The sequence below is a fragment of the Phocoena sinus genome, chromosome 11 (genome assembly GCF_008692025.1).
Source record: "Phocoena sinus isolate mPhoSin1 chromosome 11, mPhoSin1.pri, whole genome shotgun sequence".
In the NCBI taxonomy this organism is placed as follows: domain Eukaryota; kingdom Metazoa; phylum Chordata; class Mammalia; order Artiodactyla; family Phocoenidae; genus Phocoena; species Phocoena sinus.
This window is the reverse complement of record NC_045773.1, coordinates 40,102,261-40,127,062: the sequence shown is the minus strand read 5'-3', so window position 1 is coordinate 40,127,062 and position 24,802 is coordinate 40,102,261. Positions and strand designations below refer to the sequence as shown.

The 24,802-nt window shown below is 53.0% G+C and overlaps 2 protein-coding genes across 14 annotated transcripts in view; one reads left to right on the top strand and one right to left on the bottom strand.

Moving 5' to 3' along the window:
- The window catches only part of DHX30 (DExH-box helicase 30), a 30,995-nt gene extending 9,676 nt beyond the window's left edge, over window positions 1–21,319 (top strand). For 3 of the 6 annotated variants that reach the window (XM_032649832.1, XM_032649828.1, XM_032649829.1), the window contains 19 exons: window positions 538–566; window positions 6,476–6,606; window positions 7,241–7,351; window positions 13,087–13,388; window positions 13,856–13,976; window positions 14,722–14,871; window positions 16,851–17,003; window positions 17,310–18,146; window positions 18,392–18,467; window positions 18,553–18,657; window positions 18,919–19,094; window positions 19,292–19,498; window positions 19,582–19,663; window positions 19,734–19,927; window positions 20,049–20,208; window positions 20,321–20,478; window positions 20,568–20,671; window positions 20,748–20,887; window positions 20,993–21,319. In XM_032649832.1, coding sequence (XP_032505723.1) covers window positions 560–566; window positions 6,476–6,606; window positions 7,241–7,351; window positions 13,087–13,388; window positions 13,856–13,976; window positions 14,722–14,871; window positions 16,851–17,003; window positions 17,310–18,146; window positions 18,392–18,467; window positions 18,553–18,657; window positions 18,919–19,094; window positions 19,292–19,498; window positions 19,582–19,663; window positions 19,734–19,927; window positions 20,049–20,208; window positions 20,321–20,478; window positions 20,568–20,671; window positions 20,748–20,887; window positions 20,993–21,246 — 3,468 coding nt within the window. In that variant the 5' untranslated portion in view covers window positions 538–559 and the 3' untranslated portion in view covers window positions 21,247–21,319. Of the gene's footprint in view, window positions 1–537; window positions 567–4,436; window positions 4,674–6,475; window positions 6,607–7,240; window positions 7,352–13,086; window positions 13,389–13,855; window positions 13,977–14,721; window positions 14,872–16,850; window positions 17,004–17,309; window positions 18,147–18,391; window positions 18,468–18,552; window positions 18,658–18,918; window positions 19,095–19,291; window positions 19,499–19,581; window positions 19,664–19,733; window positions 19,928–20,048; window positions 20,209–20,320; window positions 20,479–20,567; window positions 20,672–20,747; window positions 20,888–20,992 lie in introns of those variants that run through there. The other 3 variants (XM_032649830.1, XM_032649831.1, XM_032649827.1) reach the window with 2 other exon arrangements.
- Window positions 21,320–21,772: 453 nt separating this feature from the next.
- MAP4 (microtubule associated protein 4) overlaps window positions 21,773–24,802 on the bottom strand; it is a 170,781-nt gene continuing 167,751 nt past the window's right edge. For 5 of the 8 annotated variants that reach the window (XM_032649818.1, XM_032649819.1, XM_032649824.1 and 2 more), the window contains one exon: window positions 24,175–24,402. In XM_032649818.1, coding sequence (XP_032505709.1) covers window positions 24,190–24,402 — 213 coding nt within the window. In that variant the 3' untranslated portion in view covers window positions 24,175–24,189. Of the gene's footprint in view, window positions 24,089–24,174; window positions 24,403–24,802 lie in introns of those variants that run through there. The other 3 variants (XM_032649823.1, XM_032649825.1, XM_032649821.1) reach the window with 2 other exon arrangements.

Below are 24,802 nucleotides of genomic sequence, written 5' to 3'. Positions count from 1 at the left end.
CAGGGATGGGGCCAGTAATAGGACCCAGAGAAGCATCTCTGCCCGTGAGTGTCTCTTCTCTTCCCTCAGACTTAGATCTTTTCCAGGTCTGCTAAGACCAGTGCTCCTGATGGCCTCTTGTCCTGACAGCTGCTCTTCCCAACTCCATGGGCCACCTGTTCACACGCCTCCCTCAGTTTTTTAGTGGAAGAACACTATTATAGTTCAAAGAGTCTTTGCCTTATTTGGAGACAGCATGTCCACTTTAGGCTCTGTCTGTAAAGTGCTTTGAAGGTCAAGAGCTCAGGAAGGGTGCGGGGAACACACAGCACCTCAGTTTCTGCAGCACACACTGCCGTGTTCCCATGTGGTTTCTACATGCACTGCCCTCCTGCCGCAGTGGCCCTGACTGTAGACAGCAGTATAGAAATAAGTACTTCTGGCCCCCCGTGACCATTTGACTTAGGTATTAAAGAAATGCCACCCCCTACCGTTGCCAAAACAAGAGTTGATTGCCCTTTTTTCTTTCTTTCTTAAAATGCCCTGTAACTCGAAAAGGCTGAACGTTAACATTTCCAACATGGCAGGTGAGTGGCTCTGAGAGTGTCAGATGTGCTTTGGCTAAGCTTAAAGACGGTTAGTTGGGATTAACCAGGCAGCATGGCTAGGCAGTGCCTCCTTGAGCACATGCAGAGGAGAAGGCTGCTGCTCTTGGGAGGGGCAGCTGCTCCCTGTGAGGCATCCCAACAGACCTGCACTGTCTTCCCCAGAGGAAGACAGACACCCCCCTCCCCCTGCCCCCCAGCCTGATTGTCTCCTCACAGCTCCACCTCCAGAAGGTATCTGGGTGTATGTATCTTTGCCTTCTCTTTCTTTTTTAAGCTATAAAGCCTTCTTGCCTCTGTTCCTTTATCACAGAAGCAACAATCTCTTAGTCCACGTGACTCTTGGACCTTTCTGCCATGCTTTCTGATTCCCTGCAGGCTTTGCTGGTACCTCTGTCCGGAAGAAGGAAGTGCAGGGCAGAAACAATCTCTCTGGTGTTCAAATAGGAAAACAATGCTCAGAAAATAGTGGCCACTTAAATAGGTTACAGTGCCCATCAGAGTCAGATTTGGAATTGGAAAAAAATATCACCTCCTTTCCCAATCTACCCTTCCCTCTATGGCCAACCTCTTACCAAGGCCACATTCCAAAGTAAAGGGTGAATAAATTAAGAAACTTGCCCCTAACCGTCCCCTGCGAATCTTTCCCCACCCGTGCAGATCTGAGATGTAGAGCAACTAGAAAGCAACATGGAGTAACACGCCTTCTGGCAGAATTCTGGGGACCACAGGACTGGTCCTATCCATTCCCTGATATAGACGTGTCACCTCTTGGTGTGGTGGTTTACCTCAAGGGACCTTGGGGCTATACATACATGGATGGGAGAGACGTGAGAATGTGTCGGGTGGTCGGGGTGGCCACCCAGCCCCTGTAGGTCCCCTTACCTTTCTTTTTCTTCTTTCTTTTTTTTGGTTCCCTTTACCTTTCTTGTTGCCAGCCAGGTGGACCATTTCTTGCCATTTTGACCATCCATAAAATATCTAACTATGATTAAGTTGACAGAATTTTGGCTGAGATGTCTGGTTTTTTCAGCTGTCAGTGGTCGCTCTCACTTTCCCTCCACAAGTTCTCTGGTCTGCCCAAAGTCCATACTGTCTTGGGCTTCCTCCTGTTGCTTTTTCCTGGGGCCTCCAAAGTTTAGAATCCTACAACATCCTCCTGTGTATTCAGCAGATCCTTTAACCTTAATTCCATGCTTCTAGATGTCATTGTTTAGCACTTTGAGTACCAGACATTGTGCTTGATCCAGAAGTGATGGCGAGATCTCTGAGCCAGTAAACCCTTCCTTTTTTCAGAACTTCCCTCCTTTTTCACAGGCAGAGGAGTCAACTTTCTCTCCCCAAAGAATGGAGAGTGGAAGAGAAAGCTTAATGTTGGTGGAAAGGAACCAGGGGCATGCCTGAGCCTCTTTAACTTTCTTCAAGGTCCTCTAAAGTAGGAGTCAGCAAACTTTCTTTAAGGATCAGAGAGTACACATTCCAGCATTTGCAGGCCATATGGTTTCCCTTGCAGCTACTTAACTCTGCCATTATAGCATGAAAGCCGTAATAGATAATACAGAAACAAGTGAGTATGGCTATGTTCCAATAAAACTTTGTTTTTAAAAACAGGCAGTGGGTGGGTTTGGTCTTCAGGCTACATTTTGGCCACCCCTGCTCTAGACCAATGGGGAGATCACAGAACCAGAATGGTTCCAAGAGCTGGTGTAAGAGTTGCCCTCATTTTACAAAAGGCAATGAGGTCTGTGGAGGTGAAATATATGCTCAAGGTGACACCAGCTGTTAGAACCCAGATGAAGTAAATGAAATAGGAAAAGAGCGTTCAGAGAACCAACTAGTTGGTTGGCATCACCTGACCTTTTTTTTCTACATAAAATCTCAAATATCTGTTTGAAATATGTTTTCTAAAATAGAGAAAATAGTATAGTAAATCCCTATGTACCTATCACCTGGCTTGAACAATGAACAGCTCATGGACAATCTTACTTTGTGTGTATCTTTCCCCTTTGGCCCCTTTGGAAGCAAATCCATGAAATCATAGCATTTCAACCTTAGCCTAAGTGGCTGTCAGAGCAGAGTGCTATTCTGAGGGCTTCCTGAAACACCAAGATAGACCCAGGCCCTGCTTTGCAGATGAGGTTTAGGCTGTTGCCTCCTTCAGCTTTCAGACACCATAATTTTCAAAATTTGGCCTCAGCTACTGCTGCCACTCCCAGGCTTGCTAAGCTTCTGGATCCTTTTGAGGGAACTTGGGCTGCTAACAATCCTTGAAAAGTACTCCTGAAGCTGGGTGGATGCCTTAGGTTTTGGCAAATTAAAGTGCCACTTGGCCAAATTCAAAGCCTTTGTAAATCATGTTCTGCCCCAAGGGTCTTGCCATCCCTATATGGATGATCTGGGTAGGGGTGTTTGACATGGATGGTGATGACCCTTTGTGACGTCAGACCATTGCTGCCAGGGCCACCTTCCCTTTTTTGCCCTTTCCTGCTTAAAAACCCACTGAGGAGGGAATGGAGGAGCAGGAGTTGAAGCTGCCCCATTTTGCTCTGGCTCTGCTTCTAAGGGACCTGTCCCCTGTTGTCTCAGATCTCAGAGGGCAGAGGCGTGTCTATCAGAGCACTCTGCAAAGCCCCCTTGCAAACATTGCCATTTTATATTAACCACAGTCATACCAAATGAGTAGAGCAGGTTTGTCCTAATTTCCCCCAGTGATAAAATGGCCCAAGGTTCACAGCTGACACGTGATAGACTTGGGGCTAAGCCCAAGTGTTAGGACTCAAATCCCATGTTCTTGCCATAGGCCAGCAGTTCTGAGTGTGATCCCAGACCAGCAACCTCAGTATTATCTGGAAACTTGTTAAACATGCAGATCTTGGGCCCTATTCCAGACCTAATGACTAAGAAACTCTGGGAGGGTGGCTCCCAGTACTGTTTTAACAAGCTCTTCAGGGGATCATCGGAATCACATCTAGAATTATAAAACAAACAACAAACAGCCCCCCACTGCCAGCTGCACCCCAAGTGCACTGCCAACCTCTGACCAAGGCCTCCTTCCAAGGGATTGAGACCTTGAGGCCCTTGCTGTCACCGCCGCTGCCCCAACATGCAGATCCAGTCTGATTCCCACCTGACCCCAAACCCTGCTCCTCAGTGCCAGAAGAGGAAGAGGAAGAGGAATGAGCCTGGCCAGAACCCAGGTGTAGTAGTTTGGAAGCAGAATTCCATCTGGCTTTCAAACAAGCACAGAACAGCAGCTTCAGACTTTCACTGCTGGAACAGCTCAATTCTTGGGCATAGTGTCCAAGTTGGGTACTTTACATCTTTGACTCCAGCTCTGGAGAGTAAACCTGGTTTGCTTATGTTCAAGAGGTCTTCCCTGTCCTGGCTCCAGATTCTTCACCAGGTTTACTTTGTAAGCCATTAAATGAGGTGGCTGTGCCCCAGCTTAGCAATGATCTTACGCTCTGCTGGCCGGGAGTGCAGGCCAGTTTGCAAGGGCATGTGGGAGGTATTTACCCGCAATGGGTAGGACCTAGAGGGAACTTCAAGTTCATTTCCTTGGATGGACATTAAGCTGAGGCCTGTACTGTTTCCCAAGAAGCCCCACTCTCTCTTCCTGCCTCAGCTTCAGATGACGAGTCTGTGGGTTGGATTTACTGGGGGAGTGACTTCGGCAGGGTTCCAGCCTTGGTCTGGTCGGCCCACCGGTTGATTGGAGCGTGCAGCGCTGAAGGCCCTGGGCTGCGTGGGGCGGGAGCCATGTCGGCTCGGTCCCGGGTCCGCCCGTCCGGCAGGGGGCGCGCGGCGCCCGGGCCGCTCGCTCCTGCCGTTCTGCCCTGTCCCTGCCGGGCAACGGAGTCGCGGGGGCGGGTGGGAGCGAGATGGCGGCCGCCAGGAGGCTCATGGTGCTGGCCGCCGGCGTCTCTCCGCGCCTGCGGCCGCTGGCTCCCTACACCCCCGGGCGACAGGGACGCCCGCGCGGCCTCTCGACAGGCTGCATCCGCCCCGACCGCACGAAGGCGGCCGCTGAGGCTGAGGCGGGGGCGGCCCCCGACGGGCCTGGGGAAGGCGACGGAAGCATGGTGAACGGTGAGGGCAGGGGCAGCCAGGCTGCGACGCCCTTGACATCGGGGGATGACAGAGCTAGGGGCGCGGGCTGGGGTCGGGCCCTCTCTTGTATGGCTGAGACCGCCATTCAGTGGCGGGCCGGAGCCCTGCTGTTGTAAAGCTCACACGGCTCAGGCCCAAATGGTCCCCAAGCGCGGAGGTTCTGGGACTGGAGAGCTTGCACTTGGTAACAATAGGTGAGAGGTGCGTACCACAAGGGAGTTCGGGAAAACAGGTAAACGTCCAGTTCCTGCCAGGTCCGTGGTCAAGGGTTAGAGCATCAAGGTTAAGCACATCCTCGCTGTTGTGAGAAAGGTAAAAAGCTCAAAATACATCTGAGACTTCAGAATCTCGAATAGAGACAGAATGATTGCTCTAGTGGACCCCAGCGCGGTGCCTCCTGAATGGTGCAGGAAATGAAACTGGTAAGAGCATCCATGCCCATCAAGGATGGACAGAGAGAGCTAGCCTTTGCCCTATAGAGCTGGAGGGGGTACCAGGGCACGTCTGCTGTTATATGTGTGTCTAGTGGGTTACTTAAAGTTGGGTCCTCCTGTGGGATGGAACCCCTTTGAGTCTGCTTACATACTGTTTCTCGACTACTCGATTCTCAGTTGCTTTACAAGTTAACATTTAGAGGGAGACAGGGCCAGGCAGAATCCTCCCTCTTGGCCAGATGACACAGGAGTCTGCTCCAAGGAAATAGCCTCAACCCAGGCAGCAGAGTTACAGCAGAACTCCTGGAGGAGCTTTTTCAAAATACAGACTTGCCTAACATCACTGCTATTCTCAGGTGCCCTGGGGGGATCAGGGTGGGCAGTGCTGTGAAGAAGCTCCCCAGGTGACTTATGATTGATGCATGCAGGTGCACAGGTGCATATATGTACCCCCTACAAAATTACTTTTTGGAGCTGAATTATAATGCTAGAGACTGTGGGTGGAGAATGAAAAGGCTTCCCATCCCTTCTGCTGGTCTCTGACTCTGCATCTCTTGAAGGCCCACTCTGGTGCTTTGGGGCTCTTCCTTTAGTTTTCAGCCACTCTCAGCAGGCTTCTTCATGGTCTAAGTCCAGTGTTTGGCACAAGCTGCTTCTAGGTGGACATCTCACCCATTTGTGCTCTGGGATTGATCCAAAGTGCAATAAATCTCTCACGGTGTTTAATGCATCCTGCCTCCACTTGGTTCACTGCAGTGAACTCCTGGGAGGAATGGCTCATACCCATGTCTAAGCTAAGGAGGTCTCTAATCAGTGTCCCTACACATAATCTGGCTCTGGGGTGGCCTTTTGCACGGTGTTGAGGTAGAGTTGAGAACTGGGGCCTGGTATTCAGACTCCGTGGCCAACCCTCCCTGTTGTGTGTCTGTTATTTTAGGAGGGGCCTTGCATTGTCGTGATCTCCACTGTGTGTGTGTGGTCGATTTTGTCTTTTGTTTAGTGCGTTCTTTCAGACATCAGATTGGGGGGGTTGTTGCCATGTTAGGCTTCTGTAGCTGATGTGTTAAGTTGGGAGCTTGGGTGGGGAAGAGGATCCTGGCTGGTTCCCCTCTGTGGTGTGGGGGGCGTTGGCCCTTCTCTTTCAGGAGATGATCGTGCATTGGCTCTAGCCCTACTGTCCTCTGTAAACCCTGAAGTCATTCTCCCTCCTTTTTAAGATGCTCCTGGGTGGTTTGGGATCATGAGCCAACATCCTCAGTATCCAGTCCAGGGTTGTCCTGATACACACCCCATGGAGTTTTTAGAAGAAAAAGCACAACTATAATGCTTTTGTTCTTATTCTCTTAGCTTCTAGGGACCTATTAAAAGAGTTTCCACAGCCCAAAAATCTTCTCAACAGTGTGATTGGAAGAGCCCTTGGCATCTCACATGCAAAAGACAAATTGGTCTACGTGCACACAAATGGACCAAAGAAAAAGGTAACTCTGCTGGTGGCAAGGAGACATGTTGGTCTGATTCTCTGGAAGGAGACTGGCTGCTCTTTTCTCTCTCAGATTTCTTGTCAGGGAGGCCATAGAGTGGGTTTTCTGAATTGAGAATGGTCAGCAGAGAATCTCAGAGCAAAGTGAAGTCTGGAGAAGAGCCTGGTTTAGGGAAGGGGAACATGGGCAAGTGAAGTGGGACGTTCTCATCTTGTGTAAGATAGGCCTCCGTACTGGGCCCTGGATTTGGTCCCTTCCAACTAACTGGAACTGTAGAGGGTTAGAGCTGATGATAATTCCTGCTCCCAGAGTCTTGTAGGTCCTGGAACCCACAGGAAGCATGTAGGCAAACCATTCTGAATGAAAATTTTTAAGGATAAAGATAGGTCCCACCTTGCCCTCTGGCTAGAACATGGCACTTTGAAGAAGCAAAACAGCTTGAGGTGGGACAGTGGCTTGAGGGTGGGGGAGTCTGAGCCTTCCAAGGAGTTAATGATGGGATTGGGGTTCTGTCTTGCACTCAGGCCTGCTGCTGTGAGGTCTACGGCTTTGCTGTTGATTCTCCATGTGGTTTGTTATAACTTTGTAGTCTAGAGAGGCAAGGGTCCTGATTCTCTCTTCTCTTCCTCAGAAAGTCACCCTCCACATAAAGTGGCCCAAGAGCGTGGAGGTAGAAGGCTATGGCAGCAAGAAGATCGATGCTGAGAGGCAGGCTGCGGCCGCGGCCTGCCAGCTGTTCAAGGTGACCCTCCCCTAGTGAAGACCATGCAGACCTCCCTCCTGAGAACTGCTTGAAGTGACGGTTTTCCTGGTGTCAGCTGCACCTAGGTTTAGGTTGGCAGGGTGTTCAACCACTCAACTGTCCTAAGCCCTTCCCACCTTGTGGTTCCTTTTTTGCTTCAGCCAGTGACGGAATAGATTAATATTATTTTCTTGCCACTGTAGTTATCTACTTTCTGTGGTTTCAAAAACCACAGAGAAGAACCCCTTTATGGAGAACACTCCCTCTATACAGCACCATGGTGAGACTTCTATTTCGGTTTCTGTTTTTCTTTCCCTGTTATTTCATGTATTTAGGTTTTTCCTTGTAGTCACATAGTCTTCTCTTACTTACAATGGAAGAATAATAGTCACTTCTCTCACTTCCCAGTGGTTGGACGTGGGTTGCTTTCAGTTTTTGATTGCACAGCATTTCCTAGACCTTCCTTGTTGCTCCCAGCCTTTCTTTCCATCCCTAATTGGCTCCCTTCATGGCTGTGCCAACCTTGAATCTTCCTCACATTCCTAGGTCTTTACTCTTGACAAGGACAGAGCTGTATTCCTTCAGCTTCTCTCCCGCTCATGGTCTGCAGACCTTCATTGTCACTGCTCCTCCTGGGTCTGAGGAGGCAAGATCCCTTTTCCTGTCCTGGGCTCCCACACGACACTTCTCTTTTCTCTGTCCTCTCTGTCTCCTCCATCTTGTCTCCCACGCTTTTATTTAATTTTCAGATCTTTCCTCATCTGATTCTTTTCTGTAAGAGTCAAAAATTCTTCAGTGTTTGGGAATTCCCTGGCAGTCCAGTGGTTAGGATGCCACACTTTCACTGCCGAGGGCACAGGTTCGATCCTTGGTTGGGGGAACTAGGATCCCGCAAGCGGCGCGGCACAGCCAAAAAAATTCTTCAGCGTTGTAATCCCTTCCCCAGGCCCTGCTTCCCTGCACACAGCTCTCCGTGTTGTGGTTTGCGTTCTTTCCACTCCAGCATCATAGCCCATGCCATGGTTGCTGGTTCCCTTCACATCCTCATAGCGCCTGGTGATTGTTGGCTGACTGGGGCAGCTTTGCCAGGCTCACCAGCCTCCCCTCACTCCTTGCTCTGCTTGAATGGTCTGTGGCTTTGGCACTGCGGGGCATCTTTTCTTCAGCCCCTGGGTTATACCTGCTTTCCTTGTCTCTGGGTCACTCCAGGCTCCTCTTCCTCTCCCACTCTCTATAAACATCTTTTTCTGTACTCCTTCTGCCTGGGGAAATCTTCTCTCTCAGAAATTCAACCAGCCTTTCTGTGTTTAATGTCTTGGAAACCTCCATCTCCCTTAGAGCACCTCTACCTCAGGGGTTCTCAATTTTGGGGGGATTTTGCCCCCCCAGGGGACATTTGGTAACGTCTAGAGACATTTTTGGCAGCCACAAGGAGAAGAGTGCTACCTGGTATGATGCCAGGGATGCTGCTAAACGTCTCACAATGCACAGGCCAGCCCCTCCCAACAAAGAATTACCTGGTCCAAAATGTCTATAGTGCCGAGGGTGAGGATGCTTTTCTGCCTGGATGTAGAAGGCACTTTAAACCGAGACCATGTGCAGCAAGTTGTGATCACATTCCTCCCCAGCCCGTTCTCTGTTCTCTATCTATGCTCATGGCCTTTTTTGTTTGTATGTTTGTTTAATTGTGGTAAAATACACAAAATATAAAATTTAGCAGCTTAGCCACTTTTAAGTGTACAGTTCAGTAGTATTAAGTGCAGCCACGTTGTTGAGCACCCAGTCTCTAGAACTTCTTCATCCTGGAAAACTGAATCTCTATACCCAGTAAACAACTCCCCATCCTGCCTTCCCCCCAGCCCCTGGCAGCCACCATTCTACTTTCTATTTCTGCGAATTTGACTACTCGTCACATAAGTGAAATCACACAGTGTCCTTTTGTGACTGGTTTATGTCACTTAGCATAATGTCCTCAAGGTTCATTCATGTTGTAGCAAGTGTCAGAGTTTCTCTCTTTGTAAAGGCCAGTAATATTCAATTGTATGTATATATCACATTTTGTTTATCCATTCATCCATTGATGGACTCTTGGGTCCACTTTTTGGCCATTGTGAAATAAGGCTGCAGTGAACAAATACCTCTTCGAGACCCTGCTTTTAATCCCCAGAATTGGAATTGCTAGATCCTATGGTAATTCTATTCTTAATTTTTTGAGGAACTGTTACACTGTTTCCATAGTGTACTATTATACGTTCCCACCAACAGTGCACAAGTGTTCTAATTTCTCCACAGCCTCACTAACACTTGTTACTTTCTTTCATTTTATTTATTTATTTTATAGTAGTCATCCTAATCGGTATGAGTTGGTATCTAATTGTGGTTCTGATTTGCAGTTCCCTAATGATTAGTGATGTTGAGCATCTTTTCTTGCGCTTATTGGCCATTTATGTATCTTCTTTGTAGAAATGTTTTTTTAAGTCCTTTGCCCACTTTTTAGTCACATTGTTTTATTGTTGAATTATGGGAGTTCTTTATATATTCTGGAGAGTGTAGCCCATTCATTCCTTAATATTTGTACTCAAATTTGTTCAGCTTTTTTCCTCCCAAACTAGATGTGTTTCTTAAGCATTGCCCTCAGGCTTGTTGTGAGGTGCTGGCGGCACAAAGGTGACTGAGGGTGCTCTTGGGGCAGCCACAGCCCAGAGAGGAAGCACCCACATGAGGGGAGAGGTGCACCTCAGCCTCCTGAATAAAGCAGGCTATTCTTTTTTTTTTTTTTTTTGCTGTACGCGGGCCTCCCGCTGTTGTGGCCTCTCCCGTTGCGGAGCAGCAGGCTCAGCGGCCATGGCTCACGGGCGCAGCGCTCCGCGGCATGTGGGATCTTCCCAAACCGGGGCACGAACCCTTGTCCCCTGCATCGGCAGGCGGACTCTCAACCACTGCGCCACCAGGGAAGCCCAAGCAGGCTATTCTTAAAGAGTGAGTAGAAGTTTTCCAGGGACAGGGATGGAGAGGGCACTCCAGATAGAGGGCGCGGAGACATGGAACCAGGGTGCACGCGAGCAACTAGCGGATTGTGAACGTGGGTCTGAGTGCTTGGCGATGGTGCGAACAGGTGGGCAGGAGCCAGAACACCAAGCCCTTAGGTGTCTCAGGTAGGAGTCTTGATTAATCCTGTGGATGCTAGGTCTGCTGACTGGTGGTAATTGGTGGAATGACAGAGCTGAGTTTGCCTTTAGGAATAGTCCCCAAAAGCAGTGGGGTCAGGCAAGACCAGAGATGGGGGAACAGGATAGGTGAGAATGCCAGTAGCAGCAGTGCAGGAGCTTTCTTCTGGGGTTATTAACGAGCTGGAAAAGACAGTGACTGGTCAGATGGAGGAGGGCGGAAGAGCGGGTTGGTGGGGAAGCATGAGCCAGCACGGGGAGCCCTGGAAGGGAAGCGGGTTGGGGGGGTGTTCATCATCAGGAACACCTCATGGCCTTGTGTGTGTGGGGGGTGTGAGTGGGAGGCAGGGAGGTAAAGCATGCTGGCGTCCTGGGGAAGGTCAAGGGGGAGGGTGCCGTATGTGTTTTCTGTATAATCAGATCGTCCTTGTAAGCAGGCGGTGACGTGACGCAGAAGCATGGAGGCTGAGCCTTGGGCCAGGCACCCGTACTGCCCTGCCCTGAGTGGCTGTGCTTTCATGCATGTGGATGTGTGTGGCGTGCCCTTTTCACATTCTCTGTCACAGAATCCTACTGTTATGCATCTGTTCTTCCACACAGATTTGACAATTTGTCAAGTGCCCAAAAAGTCTATCCAGACTTTGATTGGAGTTATGTTACATGGGTTAACTTAGGAGGCTTTTGTCTCTTTACTCAAAAAAGTTTCATATCAGGAACTCCCATATTTTGTGTCCTTTTACCAAGTTTTATACTTTTAAAAAATATGTAAATCTATTTCTTTAAGTTCATCTTAGGTAGGCTATGGTTATTGTTGCTGTTGTGAATAGTATTTTCCTGATTACATTTTTTTTTTTTTTTTTTAGATTTTTTTGATGTGGACCATTTTTAAAGTCTTTATTGAATTTGTTACAATATTGCTTCTGCTTTATGTTTTGGTTTTTTGGCTGCGAGGCATGTGAGATCTTAGCTCCCCTACCAGGGATCAAACCCACACCCCTTGCATTGGAAGGTGAAGTCTTAACCACTGGACCTCCAGGGAAGTCCCTTCCTGATTACTTTTTTTTTTTTTAACATCTTTATTGGCGTATAATTGCTTTACAATGTTGTGTTAGTTTCTGCTGTATAACAAAGTGAATCAGCTATATGTATACATATATCCCCGTATCTCCTCCCTCTTGAGTCTCCCTTCCACCGTCCCTATCCCACCACTCTAGGTGGACACAAAGCACCGAGCTGATCTCCCTGTGCTGTGTGGCTGCTTCCCACTAGCTACCTGATTACACTTTAAATTACAGTTGGTTCTTTCAGAAATCTGAGGAGAGAGTTGTTGTTGTTGTTTTTTAAAGATTTAATTTTATTTAGTTTTGGCTGTGTTGGGTCTTCGTTGCTGCGCACGGGCTTTCTCTAGTTGTGATGAGCGGGGGCTACTCCTTGTTGCAGTGCATGGGCTTCTCCTTGTGGTGGCTTCTCTTGTTGCGGAGCACGGGCTCTAGGTGTGTGGGCTTCAGTAGTTGTAGCACATGGGCTCAGTAGTTGTGGCTCTTGGGCTCTAGAGCACCGGCTCAGTAGTTGTGGCTCGTGGGCTTATTTGCTCCATGGCATGTAGGATCTTCCCAGACCAGGGATCGAACCCGTGTCCCCTGCATTGGCAGGCAGGTTCTTAACCACTGAGCCACCAGGGAAGTCCCTGAGGGGAGAGTTTTAAGAAGCGAGTGGTCACTCCTCAGCTTGTCACGAGTCAGGTGTGGCTGAAGCCACGCTGTGGAGCAGTGCCTGGATTCTGGCACCTGCCGCCTACTGTCACATGCCTGTAATGTCTGAAACCTTCTTGATGCGCCTGGCTTACCCGTGTTGTCTTTACCACTCCCAACTTGAATTTCTTGAGCTTGTGCTCTATTCATGTGCTACTCCTGTTCTTCTAGCTTCTTATTTTTTTGTTCTTTAGACTCTATTTTTCTGCATTTTTCTTCTGCCTCTTAGATTTTGAGCTTCTTGAGGGCAGAGATAGGTCTCATCCCTCCTGATGGTGCCCAGGGTGGCAAGCATGTTGCTTTGTACATGCTAGAGACTCGGCAAATGTCTTATTTGATTTTCTCTAGAAAAGAATGAAACTGTAATATATTTTAAAATAATATTTTTGTATAACTGGCTTTAAAAACGTTTGGTGTTATTTCTAGAGTATGTTCCCAGCATAGGATTCTTGTGTCAGAGGTATAGCTGTTTTATGGTGTAGACAACATATTTCCTAATTGCTACACTCACTGAAGCTTTCTAGATCACTTTGTGAATGCATCTGCTTCTTGTTGCCCTATGGGTTTTTCTTTGTTTTGTTTCTTTGGTCTTTTGTCTTAATAGCTATAAGAATTTACCTTGTCGTTTTCATCTGTTGAAGCTAGACATGTTAAGTGCTCTCTCTGTGCCCAGTTCTGGACTAGGGCCTGAGGTGAGTAGACAGGTGAAAAAGCATGGCTCCCACACATGAGGGACTTATGGTGTAACTGGGCAGGTTCCGAGCAGCCTAAGGTGTGAGGGTGGTATGGGCCCTCACAACGCCCCTTTTTTCCCCAGGGCTGGGGTCTGCTGGGTCCCCGGAATGAGCTGTTTGATGCAGCCAAATACCGCGTGCTAGCCGATCGCTTTGGCTCTCCGGCTGACAGCTGGTGGCGCCCAGAACCCACCATGCCACCTACTTCCTGGCGGCAGCTGAATCCTGAGAGCATCCGGCCAGGGGGACCTGGGGGCCTATCCCGGTCCTTGGGCCGGGAGGAAGAGGAGGATGAGGAGGAAGAGCTAGAAGAGGGGACCATTGATGTCACTGAATTTCTGTCTATGGCCCAGCAGGACTCCCACACCCCACTCAGGGATTCGAGGTACAGCCAGGGGCAGGGAATGCAGGGGAAGCTGGCTGCACCTTGACATGGGGTGGGGCGTGTTCCCAGGGGACTCCTCTGAGATGGGAGGGCCCCTGCCCCACATCTCAGTCCATGTCTCTGTTATTCATTGGTATACCTACCTGTTCTTGGGGAAAGCCATTTGTGGCCATGTACGGTATGGCTGGGCTTTTGCGAAACAGCAGCACGGACCCTCTCTCCAGCTCACACTTGGGTCCTTCAGAGGCCCAGTAACTACTCTGCCTGCCCACTGCCCCTACCCTCCTATCTGTTTGGGGGAACTGAGGGAGCATCAGGTGTACTTTGTGTCTGTGAGAGGATCACAGGCCAAGTGGAAATGCCCCAGCCTCCTGCAACTATGCAGTATCCTCGCCCCTGGGTCTCAGAGCAGGTGAAATTGGCCCAGGAAGAGAGTGCTTTTTCACCTAAACTTTCGGTCCTCCCAGGGGGGGTTCCTTTGAAATGACAGATGACGACAGTGCTATTAGGGCTCTGACCCAGTTTCCGCTTCCCAAGAACCTTCTGGCCAAGGTGATTCAGATAGCGACATCGTCCTCCACAGCCAAGGTGAGCTGGGTCTCCTATAAGTGTGTGTGACTGGGGAGCTGGCTTGGTCAAGTCTGGTTTTCCTCCAGACCAGGTGGGAGGGAGACTACAGGTGTACGGGAGGGCCGAAGATGCCCGTTCTCCAAGCCCAGCCTGGGCCAGCTGGGGGAACTCCAGGTCCTTGGAGGGTTGAAGCAGCAGGGACAGATTGGAAGTCAGAACACTGGAGCACAGGGAGGGGGCTGGGGACTGTAGGAGTGGAAGACCTATATCTGTTCAAGGGTTGCGGGCAGGAAAGGAGGGTTTGGGGAGGGGGTGGCTGACTTGCTGAGTTTTCATCTTTGTTGTCAGGTTGAGGGGCTTTGGTTAAGCAGAGCTTCTCTCCAGGTGCAAGGCCTTTTTGATCCCCCAGGATGTGCTTGGTTTTTAGCTTGTGTTGACAGCTTCAACCTGCAGCTACCATCATACCTGTTTGCTTTGAAAGTGCTGAGAGGACAGTGGGTTAGGAGGGCAGGTAGTGGCATTGCCCAGATGCCATTTCCTGCTGTGAAATCATGGTACCACAGGAGAAGCAAGGCCAGGATCTGGGAGCTGCAGCCCCACAGGGCTAGCTTCTGCCTGTCCAGTGGCACTTCTTTTGTGGCTGATGCTTGGTACCTGCTCAGATGGGGGTTAAATCCATCTCTGTGTCCCTTGATATTCTGCGAACTCCTGGATGTTTTCATTCCCTACCTTTTTGTAACCATCTCTCTTGCCCTTTGTGTAGAACCTCATGCAGTTCCATACTGTGGGCACCAAGACCAAGCTGTCCACCCTCACCCTACTCTGGCCCTGTCCCATGACCTTTGTCGCCAAAGGGCGTCGCAAAGCAGAGGCAGAGAATAAGGCGGCAGCCCTGGCTTGTAAGAAACTGAAGGTGAGTGCAGGGTCCCTTGTATGATGCATGAGATGTCTTGGAGCTCCCTGCTACCCTTGGCAAATGGTCCACTTTTCCAGGAAATGAAATCTACCACTGCCAAGCTTTTGGCCTGGGCACATAAGTATCTGGTGTCCCAGCCTTGCTTGTCAGGCTGTTGGGTGCTGTTTCCAGGGCTTCTCCACAGTCCCTGTGGAGGTGCTTTGCCCGTGAGCTCAGCCGTTTCAGCACTGTTGGCTGGAACCTGGGTGAAGCCAGGAGGAGACATGCTCGTCATTCTGAATGGTATGGAGCTGGAGAAATGATGTCTTTGTTGAGGGACAGACTTGGTATCTAGAAAGATCTTGATAATTTGGGCTTTGTGGCCAAAACAGACCATGCGACGTTCATCTAGGATGAATATTGAAGGGATCAACATCCAGGTGAAGGCAGTAGGGCTTACAGCTAGCAATCATTTTGAAGCGGCTTTGGAGGTCAGCTGATAGCCCAGTTGTGGGAGTTACCTGAACCTATGGGGGTCTGGTTTGCAGAATAAGAGGAAGGAGGCCCTGTTTTACTCTGAATGGTCGGATATACCTTTTGTGTACATTTGGCTCTGGGAACTGAATTTTAGATAGAGCTGATAGTGAGGGGTACCAAGATCCTGGAGAACAGAAGAGGGATGGGCTCAGGTAAGTGGTGAGAGGGAATGGATGTGTCATTACCTGTGGCTCAAGAGGACAGAACTAGGGCTAACTGGGAGAACTTCGAGGAAGTCTGAATTTTAATTTGATAGACAAAAACAGTGATGAACTTGAGAACTCTTGTTTTAGGAGGGTATTTCCACTGTCCTGGGAGTATTTAATTCAAATTTGTGAAAACTAACGTTGGAATAAGATTGCATCTGTCGCCATTGTTCAGTCTGCTAATGTCCACATTTGTCCCCCAAAATATCACTTTTCATTGACTGATTTTATTAAGCAACCATTACAGATTGAAACTGAAAAATAAATGCATTGACAAAAAACAAAAACAAACAGACAAAAAAGTGATGAGAAGAAGACCCTCAGCATGTTAGAGGCCTGTCTCAGGAAGGAGCAAGCTTCTAGGTGGCAGCAGTGTTCTGAGAGCAGCTGACTGCCCACGGTCAGAGAGGCTGTAGGTAAATTCTCACAGTCCTGGGAAAGGACAGAGGCCTCCCCTGCAGCAAGGTGGCCCTGTTGGCACCTCTTCTTTTCTGGCACGAGGAGGCTGGGGAAGGGGATTGGTCCCTGTGCAGGTAGACTTCTTAAAGGAGGGAGTGTTTGCTCTGGGTTTTGGAGGGTGTGCGGAAATCCGGACATGACAGACTAGGGGAAAATGACTGGTTTTCCACATTTGCCCTATGTGTTGGAATGCTTTGTCTTATTTGTGGTGGGGTGGCTTTGGGCATATAGGGAAATAAAACAGAGAGTTTCCCTTCCAGTGGTTTATTTTATCAAGTTGCGTAAGTACGTATTTCCGGGAACTTCCATGTACGTTTGTACGGTGGACTGGGTGTCATGCAGAGACAGGTGGAGGTGTGGCAGCTGGGCGTGAAATGTGGCAGGGGTGGGCGGGCAGCGAAGGCACAGGAGTCTGCGACTGGGTTCCGGGGTGGCTCAGGGCCTGGCCCGCCTGTCTCAGGTGGGGATTCACGGAGGTGAGCCTGGGCTGCTGTGGGCACTCTGGCTGCTCGGGTAGAGGATTCTCTGTGGCGCCCGTCTGGGCGGGTGGGGGCTGTTAACACTCAGACACGCCAGGTCTGGTTTTGCTTGAATCATTTTTAACATTTGTTTTTTTTTGGTGGAGACCTAACATTTTCCTGGTTCCTAATTTCTCCCTCCTGCACCATATTGGCCCAAACCCAAAAATGTCTTAGGAAAGAGGTTGCTCTGCACAACTTCTCTAAAGCTCCTGAGCGGGTCTGGGCCAGTTATGGGGAAACAGGCATAGACCAGCCTTCCGTGTTCCCTCTGCAGAGCCTGGGCCTGGTGGACCGGAACAATGAGCCACTCACCCACGCCATGTATAACCTGGCCTCCTTGCGCGAGCTGGGTGAGACCCAGCGCCGGCCGTGTACCATCCAGGTGCCTGAACCCATCCTCCGCAAGATAGAGACCTTCCTGAACCACGTAAGAGAATCCCCACATTCCTCTTCACCTGCCCGCCTTCATCTACCCAGACCAAAAGCTTTCACCTGCAGCAGGTGGTAGTGACTCCCTGCTTTCCCCACTGGGGATGGAGCCTGGGCACACCTTTGCCCTGAGCAGTCCTGTCTTGCCCACGAGGGTCCCAGGGCAGTTGAGGACTGAGTCCTGCCTGGCGGGTGGGCCATAGCCTCTGGCCAAGGTGAATTGTGTGGAGGGGCTGGCTGGCTGTGGGTAAATGAGAAGAAGCTATTTCTCTTCACCATTTTGTTTGCCTCTCCCGTCCTCCAGTACCCCATGGACAGTTCATGGATCTCCCCGGAGCTCCGGCTGCAGAGTGATGACATCTTGCCCTTGGGCAAGGACTCGGGGCCGCTGGGTGACCCTATCACAGGCAAGCCCTACGTGCCCCTGTCAGAAACAGAGGAGCTGCGTCTGAGCCAGAGCCTGCTGGAGCTGTGGCGGCGGCGAGGGCCGGTCTGGCAGGAGGCCCCCCAGCTCCCTGTGGACCCTCATCGGGACACCATCCTCAGTGCCATCGAGCAGCACCCGGTGGTGGTCATCGCCGGGGACACGGGCTGTGGGAAGACCACGCGCATCCCCCAGCTGCTGCTGGAGCGCTACGTGACCGAGGGCCGAGGTGCTCGCTGCAACGTGATCATCACTCAGCCGCGCCGCATCTCGGCTGTGTCCGTGGCACAGCGGGTCAGCCACGAACTGGGCCCCTCCCTGCGCCGGAACGTGGGCTTCCAGGTGCGGTTGGAAAGCAAGCCTCCGGCCCGAGGCGGGGCTCTGCTCTTCTGTACAGTGGGCATCCTGCTACGGAAGCTGCAGAGCAACCCCAGCCTGGAGGGCGTGAGCCATGTCATCGTAGACGAGGTGCACGAGCGGGACGTGAACACGGACTTCCTGCTGATTCTGCTCAAGGGCCTGCAGCGGCTCAACCCGGCCCTGCGGCTGGTGCTCATGAGTGCCACAGGTGATAACGAGCGCTTCTCCCGCTACTTTGGTGGCTGCCCTGTCATCAAGGTGCCCGGCTTCATGTACCCTGTCAAGGAGCACTACCTGGAGGATATCCTGGCCAAGCTGGGCAAGCACCAGTACCCACACCGGCATCGGCACCACGAGGTGAGGGGATACGCCCGCCCCGTCCTGTCCACGGCTCCTGGCCTTTTCTCCATGGATTCCCCTCCTCCTTCCCAAGCCTTGGTTTCCTTGCTAGAAATGGGAATGATCAGGCCTTCTTGACAAGGGTGTGGTGAGGGTTGGAGGTGATGTGTCACGTGCCTTGACCTCACCGAGTCGCGGTGGCCGTGTCCTGTGCACGACCGCTGGCCCCGGGGCTGTGACTGGCCTCTCTTCCCCCACCCCAGTCTGAGGATGAATGCGCTCTCGATTTGGACCTCGTGACTGATCTGGTTCTGCACATTGATGCCCGCGGGGAACCAGGTGGGTGCTTTCTTCTCTGCCCCGTGCCCACCCTGCTCTCCATCTGCCGGGAGCCACTAGCTCATGCCTGCAGGGCCCTTTACAGGTGGGATCCTCTGCTTCCTGCCTGGGTGGCAGGAGATCAAAGGAGTGCAGCAACGCCTCCAGGAGGCCCTGGGCATGCATGAGAGCAAGTACCTCATCCTGCCAGGTGAGAGCATGTGTGCAAGGATGGTGGCCCCTAACACCAGGCTTGCCCTCTGTCCTGGGGAGTGACTCACCTGGGGCTCAGGGCCTTGGGTTTCTTAATAGGCTGCACTACTTTTTTGCTGGCTTTGTGACCTCTACTGGGCATATTACTGATCTGGACTTTAGTTTCATCAAAATAGGGTCAAAATCCCTGCCTGCCCTTATATGTGGAGGTTTTGGCTGGAGCAGTGCCCGTGACCAGTGTGTTCTTGCTGCCCACCAGTGCACTCCAACATCCCCATGATGGACCAGAAGGCCATATTCCAGCAGCCTCCTGTTGGCGTGCGCAAGATTGTCTTGGCCACCAACATTGCTGAGACCTCCATCACAATCAATGACATTGTGCACGTGGTGGACAGCGGTCTGCACAAGGAGGAACGCTACGACCTGAAGACCAAGGTGGCACCCATCTCCTGGCCCTGCCCCAGCCCAGATCTACCCTGGGCCTGTGTGTCTGGAGAAGGCCACACCTGTGGGATCTCCTTGTCCCTGCTGTGGGGGGCAGTTGAGGAGCTGAGTGAGGTGAAGGCCAGGCGCAGGGGAGCATGGAGGAAGGCGTGTGGTCTGTGTGGCTGCTCACCTGCCCCCTCCCCCAGGTGTCCTGCCTGGAGACCGTGTGGGTGTCACGAGCCAACGTGATCCAGCGCCGGGGCCGGGCGGGCCGCTGCCAGTCGGGCTTTGCCTACCACCTGTTCCCGCGGAGCCGGCTGGAGAAGATGGCCCCTTTCCAGGTGCCGGAGATCCTGCGCACGCCCCTTGAGAACCTGGTGCTGCAAGCCAAGATCCACATGCCAGAGAAGACGGTGCGGCAGAGGTGGGCGGGGTGGGCCCTGGGAACGTGCAGGTGGGGTGCGGGCTAACAGGCTCTGCCTCGTTCGTGCTGTAGGCAGTGGAGTTCCTCTCCAAGGCCGTGGACAGTCCAAACATCAAGGCGGTGGACGAGGCCGTGATCTTGCTCCAGGAGATCGGTGAGTGGTGGAAGGCTGGGCCGGGCTGTGGAATGGCTGTCAGGGGCGGGACTGACGGCTGAGCTTGCAGGGGTGCTGGACCAGCGGGAGTACCTGACCACTCTGGGGCAGCGCCTGGCCCACATCTCCACTGACCCACGGCTGGCCAAGGCCATAGTGTTGGCTGCCATCTTCCGTTGCCTGCACCCGCTGCTAGTGGTCGTTTCCTGCCTCACCCGGGACCCCTTCAGCAGCAGCCTGCAGAACCGGGCGGAGGTGGACAAGGTCAGACCCAATGCCTTTGCGTGGCCCTCTGTTCTCCCTTCCGGCCCTCCGCTCCCTTCGGTCCCGAGGTGGCTTCCTCTGGTCCCTGCCCTGTGACCCTGGCACCCTCCTCCCCTCCCAGGTGAAGGCACTGTTGAGCCACGACAGTGGCAGTGACCACCTGGCGTTCGTGCGGGCTGTGTCTGGCTGGGAGGAGGTGCTGCGCTGGCAGGACCGCAGCTCTCGTGAGAACTACCTGGAGGAAAACCTGCTCTATGCGCCCAGCCTGCGCTTCATCCACGGTCAGCGGGTCCCGAGCTGCCCTGAGCCCCTCCACCCTTCCCACTCACACTGGGCCGGTGCAGTGAGCTGTGAACCAGGGGCCCTAGGTTCACCCTGACTTTGCCTCCCTAGGACTCATCAAGCAGTTCTCAGAGAACATTTATGAGGCTTTCCTGGTGGGGAAGCCCTCGGACTGCACCCTGGCCTCTGCCCAGTGCAACGAGTACAGTGAGGAGGAGGAGCTGGTGAAGGGTGTGCTGATGGCGGGTCTCTACCCCAACCTCATCCAGGTGCTGCCCTGGGGAGGGGGCTCCAGGCCATGACCTCTCCTTCCACCCCAGCTCCTTGCTCAGCCCACCCACCTTCTTCATCCTTGCAGGTGAGGCAGGGCAAGGTGACCCGGCAGGGCAAGTTCAAGCCCAACAGTGTCACGTACAGGACCAAATCTGGCAACATCTTGCTGCACAAATCGACCATTAACAGGTGGGGGACTGTCAGGCTGGGGCGGGGCAGCTCGGCTGGTTCAGCAAGGGGCCTCACCCAGCTCTTTGTTCCCTAGGGAGGCCACACGGCTACGGAGCCGATGGCTGACGTATTTCATGGCTGTTAAGTCCAACGGCAGCGTCTTTGTCCGGGACTCCTCCCAGGTGCACCCACTAGCTGTGCTGCTACTGACCGACGGGGATGTCCATATCCGTGGTGGGTACCTGCACACCTCCCGCCCCACCGCTTCTCCGGCTGCTCTGCCTCCTCAGGGGTCCGGCCTCACTCACCCGGGCTCCCCGCGTCTCTCCCTTCCTCTAGATGATGGGCGCCGGGCCACCATCTCCCTTAGTGACAGCGACCTGCTGCGGCTGGAGGGCGACTCACGCACCGTGCGGCTGCTGCGGGAGCTGCGCCGGGCCCTGGGCCGCATGGTGGAGCGGAGCCTGCGCAGCGAGTTGGCTGCACTGCCGCCCTGCGTGCAGGAGGAGCACGGGCTGCTGCTTGCGCTGCTGGCGGAGCTGCTGCGCGGGCCCTGTGGCAGCTTTGACGTGCGCAAGACAGCTGAGGACTAAGCCCCGTCTCCGCTGGGGCCGTGTACAGAGTGCAAATGTTTATTTAAAATAAAGTTCTATTTATCCCTTGTGAGCATCGCTATCCGCTGGGGCTCCCCAAACCAAGAGGAAGAGTGAAGGCTCAGAAGGGAGGGCCCCAAAGTCTTAGGAGAGCAAGGGGCTTAGAATCCAGCCCTCAGGAGCTTGAACCACTCGTGGGTTCTTCGCTTGTGCTGCTTGGCCCAGTCTAGTCGTCTTTGTCACAGCCGCGGTGGGAGGCAGTGTCCTTGCGCGTTGCGGCAGGGCCCGCAGCCTGGATCCTCTCTGGCTGGCTGTCACTTGCTAACCCAGGCAAATGGGGGAGGGAGAAGTTCCACAAGCAGCCTTAACCTTTGGTCACAGCCACAGATTCACAGACGAGGGGCTGAGGTCAAGACTGCACGCTGCACCCCAGTCCCTCAATGCGAGGGGACAAGCTGGGGGCTGTGGGGGCCTCGGATGCTGAAGACGTAGACAACCAGGACGTATACAGAAAACAGGGCCTGCGTGGTGGGACATACGAGCTTTATTTGTTCTGGAAATCATAACAACAATCACAGATCAACATGGTTAACGGCTGAGCCATAAGCAAATGGGGAAGTACAGAAACGTTCCAGCCCCAACAGCTGCAGAATAGAACACAGCACACAGGGCCTCTGGTCCCACCTGTCAGGGCAGCCTTCTCAGCTTCTCTGGCTTGTGGGACCCTTCAAGGGAGCTGTGACCAAACCACCTTTCAGAACACTGACCACTCCAGCGCCCCCTAGAGTGCTCTCCACCGGGGTCACCTCTCCCACCCCTACCTTTGGCCAACGGAGTAAAAGGACCGAGAGCTTGTTGTCTACCCCAGCATCAACACAGGTGCAGGTACCTTTAGGCCCAGCACTGTCACCCCACTGCATCTGGCACCCCACCTCCCACTGCGTTCTCCCAGTTTCATCTCACCCTTTCTTGCAGACAAAACACGGATGCCCTGATGTCCCTGGCGCCGTTGAAGCACTGTGTGGACAGTCTCTGGCCCTGGGAGTGCTTTTTCCACAAGACCCCTGCAATTTCTTGGTATGTGCTTGGGGAGCTGGGGAGATGGTGTCGAACCTCCCTGGAGAAAATGCTACCTCAGAAAGGGAGAGCACCTGCCCAGCCCAGACACCCTCCCTCTACATGGACTTCAAATCTGATCCTAGGTCAACGGCTCCCACCTTCTCAGCGCCAAGGGATGCCAGAGGAGGAGGTGGGGAGTGTGAGGGGCCAAGTCTGCACTGCAGAAAATGCTCTTCCAGAGGAGAAGCCTTGGAGACTCCCAGGCCATTTCACTACAAACTGTTACGTTTTAATCCTTTATTAGAAACCATGCAAACTTTAATACAAAAAGTACAAGTGCAATAAGAATCTTCGTGTCAATACAATTCCCGGGACTTATCATTGCAGCCATCCCAAGACCAGGCCTAACCAGGACACACCCCTTAGGCTGGCCTCTCCTCTCCTCTCTCCCCTCTCCAGTCAGGCCATAAGGGAGCCTGGATGGCCCATCTCATGTACTTATTTTTAAATTTCCAGACTTGATTCCCCACTATCCACATGAGTTCTGAACACATCAGGCTCCCTGGCAACTGAGGGCTCGAGTGTCCTAGGTTGGAGGCTAGGAGGAATTTGACCTCCATAGCCCTTTCCAGCCCGACCTTGTCTCCCACCAGATCCCAGGGAATGAGACAGACATAGATGCCAAAACCAGCCTCTTGGTTAGAAAAGAAAAGCAGCATACACACAAAATGCCAGAACCACCAGTCCACACTCTGACCAGCCCCTAGCGGTCCCTGCCTGCCCTCTAGCCCACAGCCCCACACTGCACCTGCCCTGCCCACACCACCTCCGGGGCCGGGGCCCCAAGCTGCCCAAGGCAGGCCAGCCTCCAATGCCTCACCTCCCAGCTGGAGGCTTCAGGATCTCCCTTCCCTGTTTCCTTTAACACCTACCAACGACTTTCATTCAGACATGGCTTCAACCTGCAAAACTACTCCACCGGTTTTCAGGTTATTAAAAAGAAGTGTGACAGCAGCTAGGTAGGTATGGGAAGCAGCGGGGACAGGCAGCATTGCCCCTGACTAACTTGGGGGAGGGCAGCAAGAGGTGCCTGGCGCCACCTGTGAGGTGGGCACCACTGTGGGGTCAAAGGAAGAGGCAGTGGCTGAGCAGGCTTCAGGGTACGCAGTCAGCACCCAGCCGTCACAGGGACATCCACTTCCACTCTTCCCTCCAGATAGACCAGCGAGGAGGGAGGGTATGTCAGCTTCTCTTGGGTTTGGTCCAAAAAAACCAAACAAAGAGGAGGTTGGACTCCGGTTCCCCCCACCCAGATCCCAGGAGGTCCTGAACTAGCCTCCCCTACCCCACTTTCCACCCAACCTTCTCCGCGGAGCAGCGGCACAATGGTGAGGACGGGGGAGCCAAGCAGGGAGCCGGGTCTGGGGCCGGGAGTGGAGGAAGCACGGGGGCGGGGCTGCTGCTACCCTGGGCAAGTGAGGCAGGAGGGAGGGAGGGAGGGAGGGAGGGAGGGAGGGAGGGAGGGAGGGAGGGGCCTAGAGGGCAGCCCGGGAGAGGGAGCTAGGGGCCCAGGTGCCTGAGCTGGGGCCGCCAGGGAAGTGGAGGGGGGCGGGAGACAATGTCGGCCCCGTGGTCGGTGCGGGCCCTGGCGTTTGCCCGGAACGTCAGCCTGTAGGTCTCAATCTGCAGTGACACAGGAGGAGGGAAGGGAGAGGGTGACGGGGGAGACAAGAAGGGGAACACGGGGGACGGAAGACGAGACCAGAATGTCATCATTAGATGCCTGGAAAATAAAAGGTTGCTTCGTTAAAATTCAGGCCACACTCCGGTCAGAAAACAAAGGAGTTTCAATCTGCAGCCAGTGGCAGGGCCTCTGGCTGGCCCTTAGGCCGAGCCCAGCCACTTACTTGTCTCCTGGATCTGGCTGTCCAAGGTCTGGGCCTCCCTTTGGTCACCACCCCCTGCCAGGGTGGTGTGGCCACTGAGGCCACTGGCTGAAGTGGGGGCGCCAGCTTCAGGCGCTGCCTCAGGGATGGCCGGCTCCTCCCCAGCTGGGGGGCCCGGACACGGAGGGGCCTCGCTGCCACCGCCCTCAGTCTACAAATGAAACAGTGGGGGAGACAGTGCAGGGTCAGTCGGGGAGGGCGTGGGATGGTGATGGTGGTGGGTTTCACACACGGTCCCCACCCCCGCTGCTGCTGCTCCCCATTGGCTCAAGGTACAGTCACCTGGGAGTCTAGACCAGGTGCCCCCCCCCCCACCCCGGACCAACTCCTGGCCTGGGTGGCAGGGTGCTGGGTAAGAACTCAGGCTCTGGGGCAGTAAAGCAGTGCAGCCTGGCTAGTGACATGCTCTGAGAGCCTCCTCTGGGAGATGAAAGGCTTCGTGAAGCCTCTGACATGAGAAGTGAAAGGTGCCTGGCTTCTCAACAAGGCTGATGCCAGATCAAAACACTTATGACAGCAGATTGTTAGCAAAAAAGCTAAGGAATCATCTC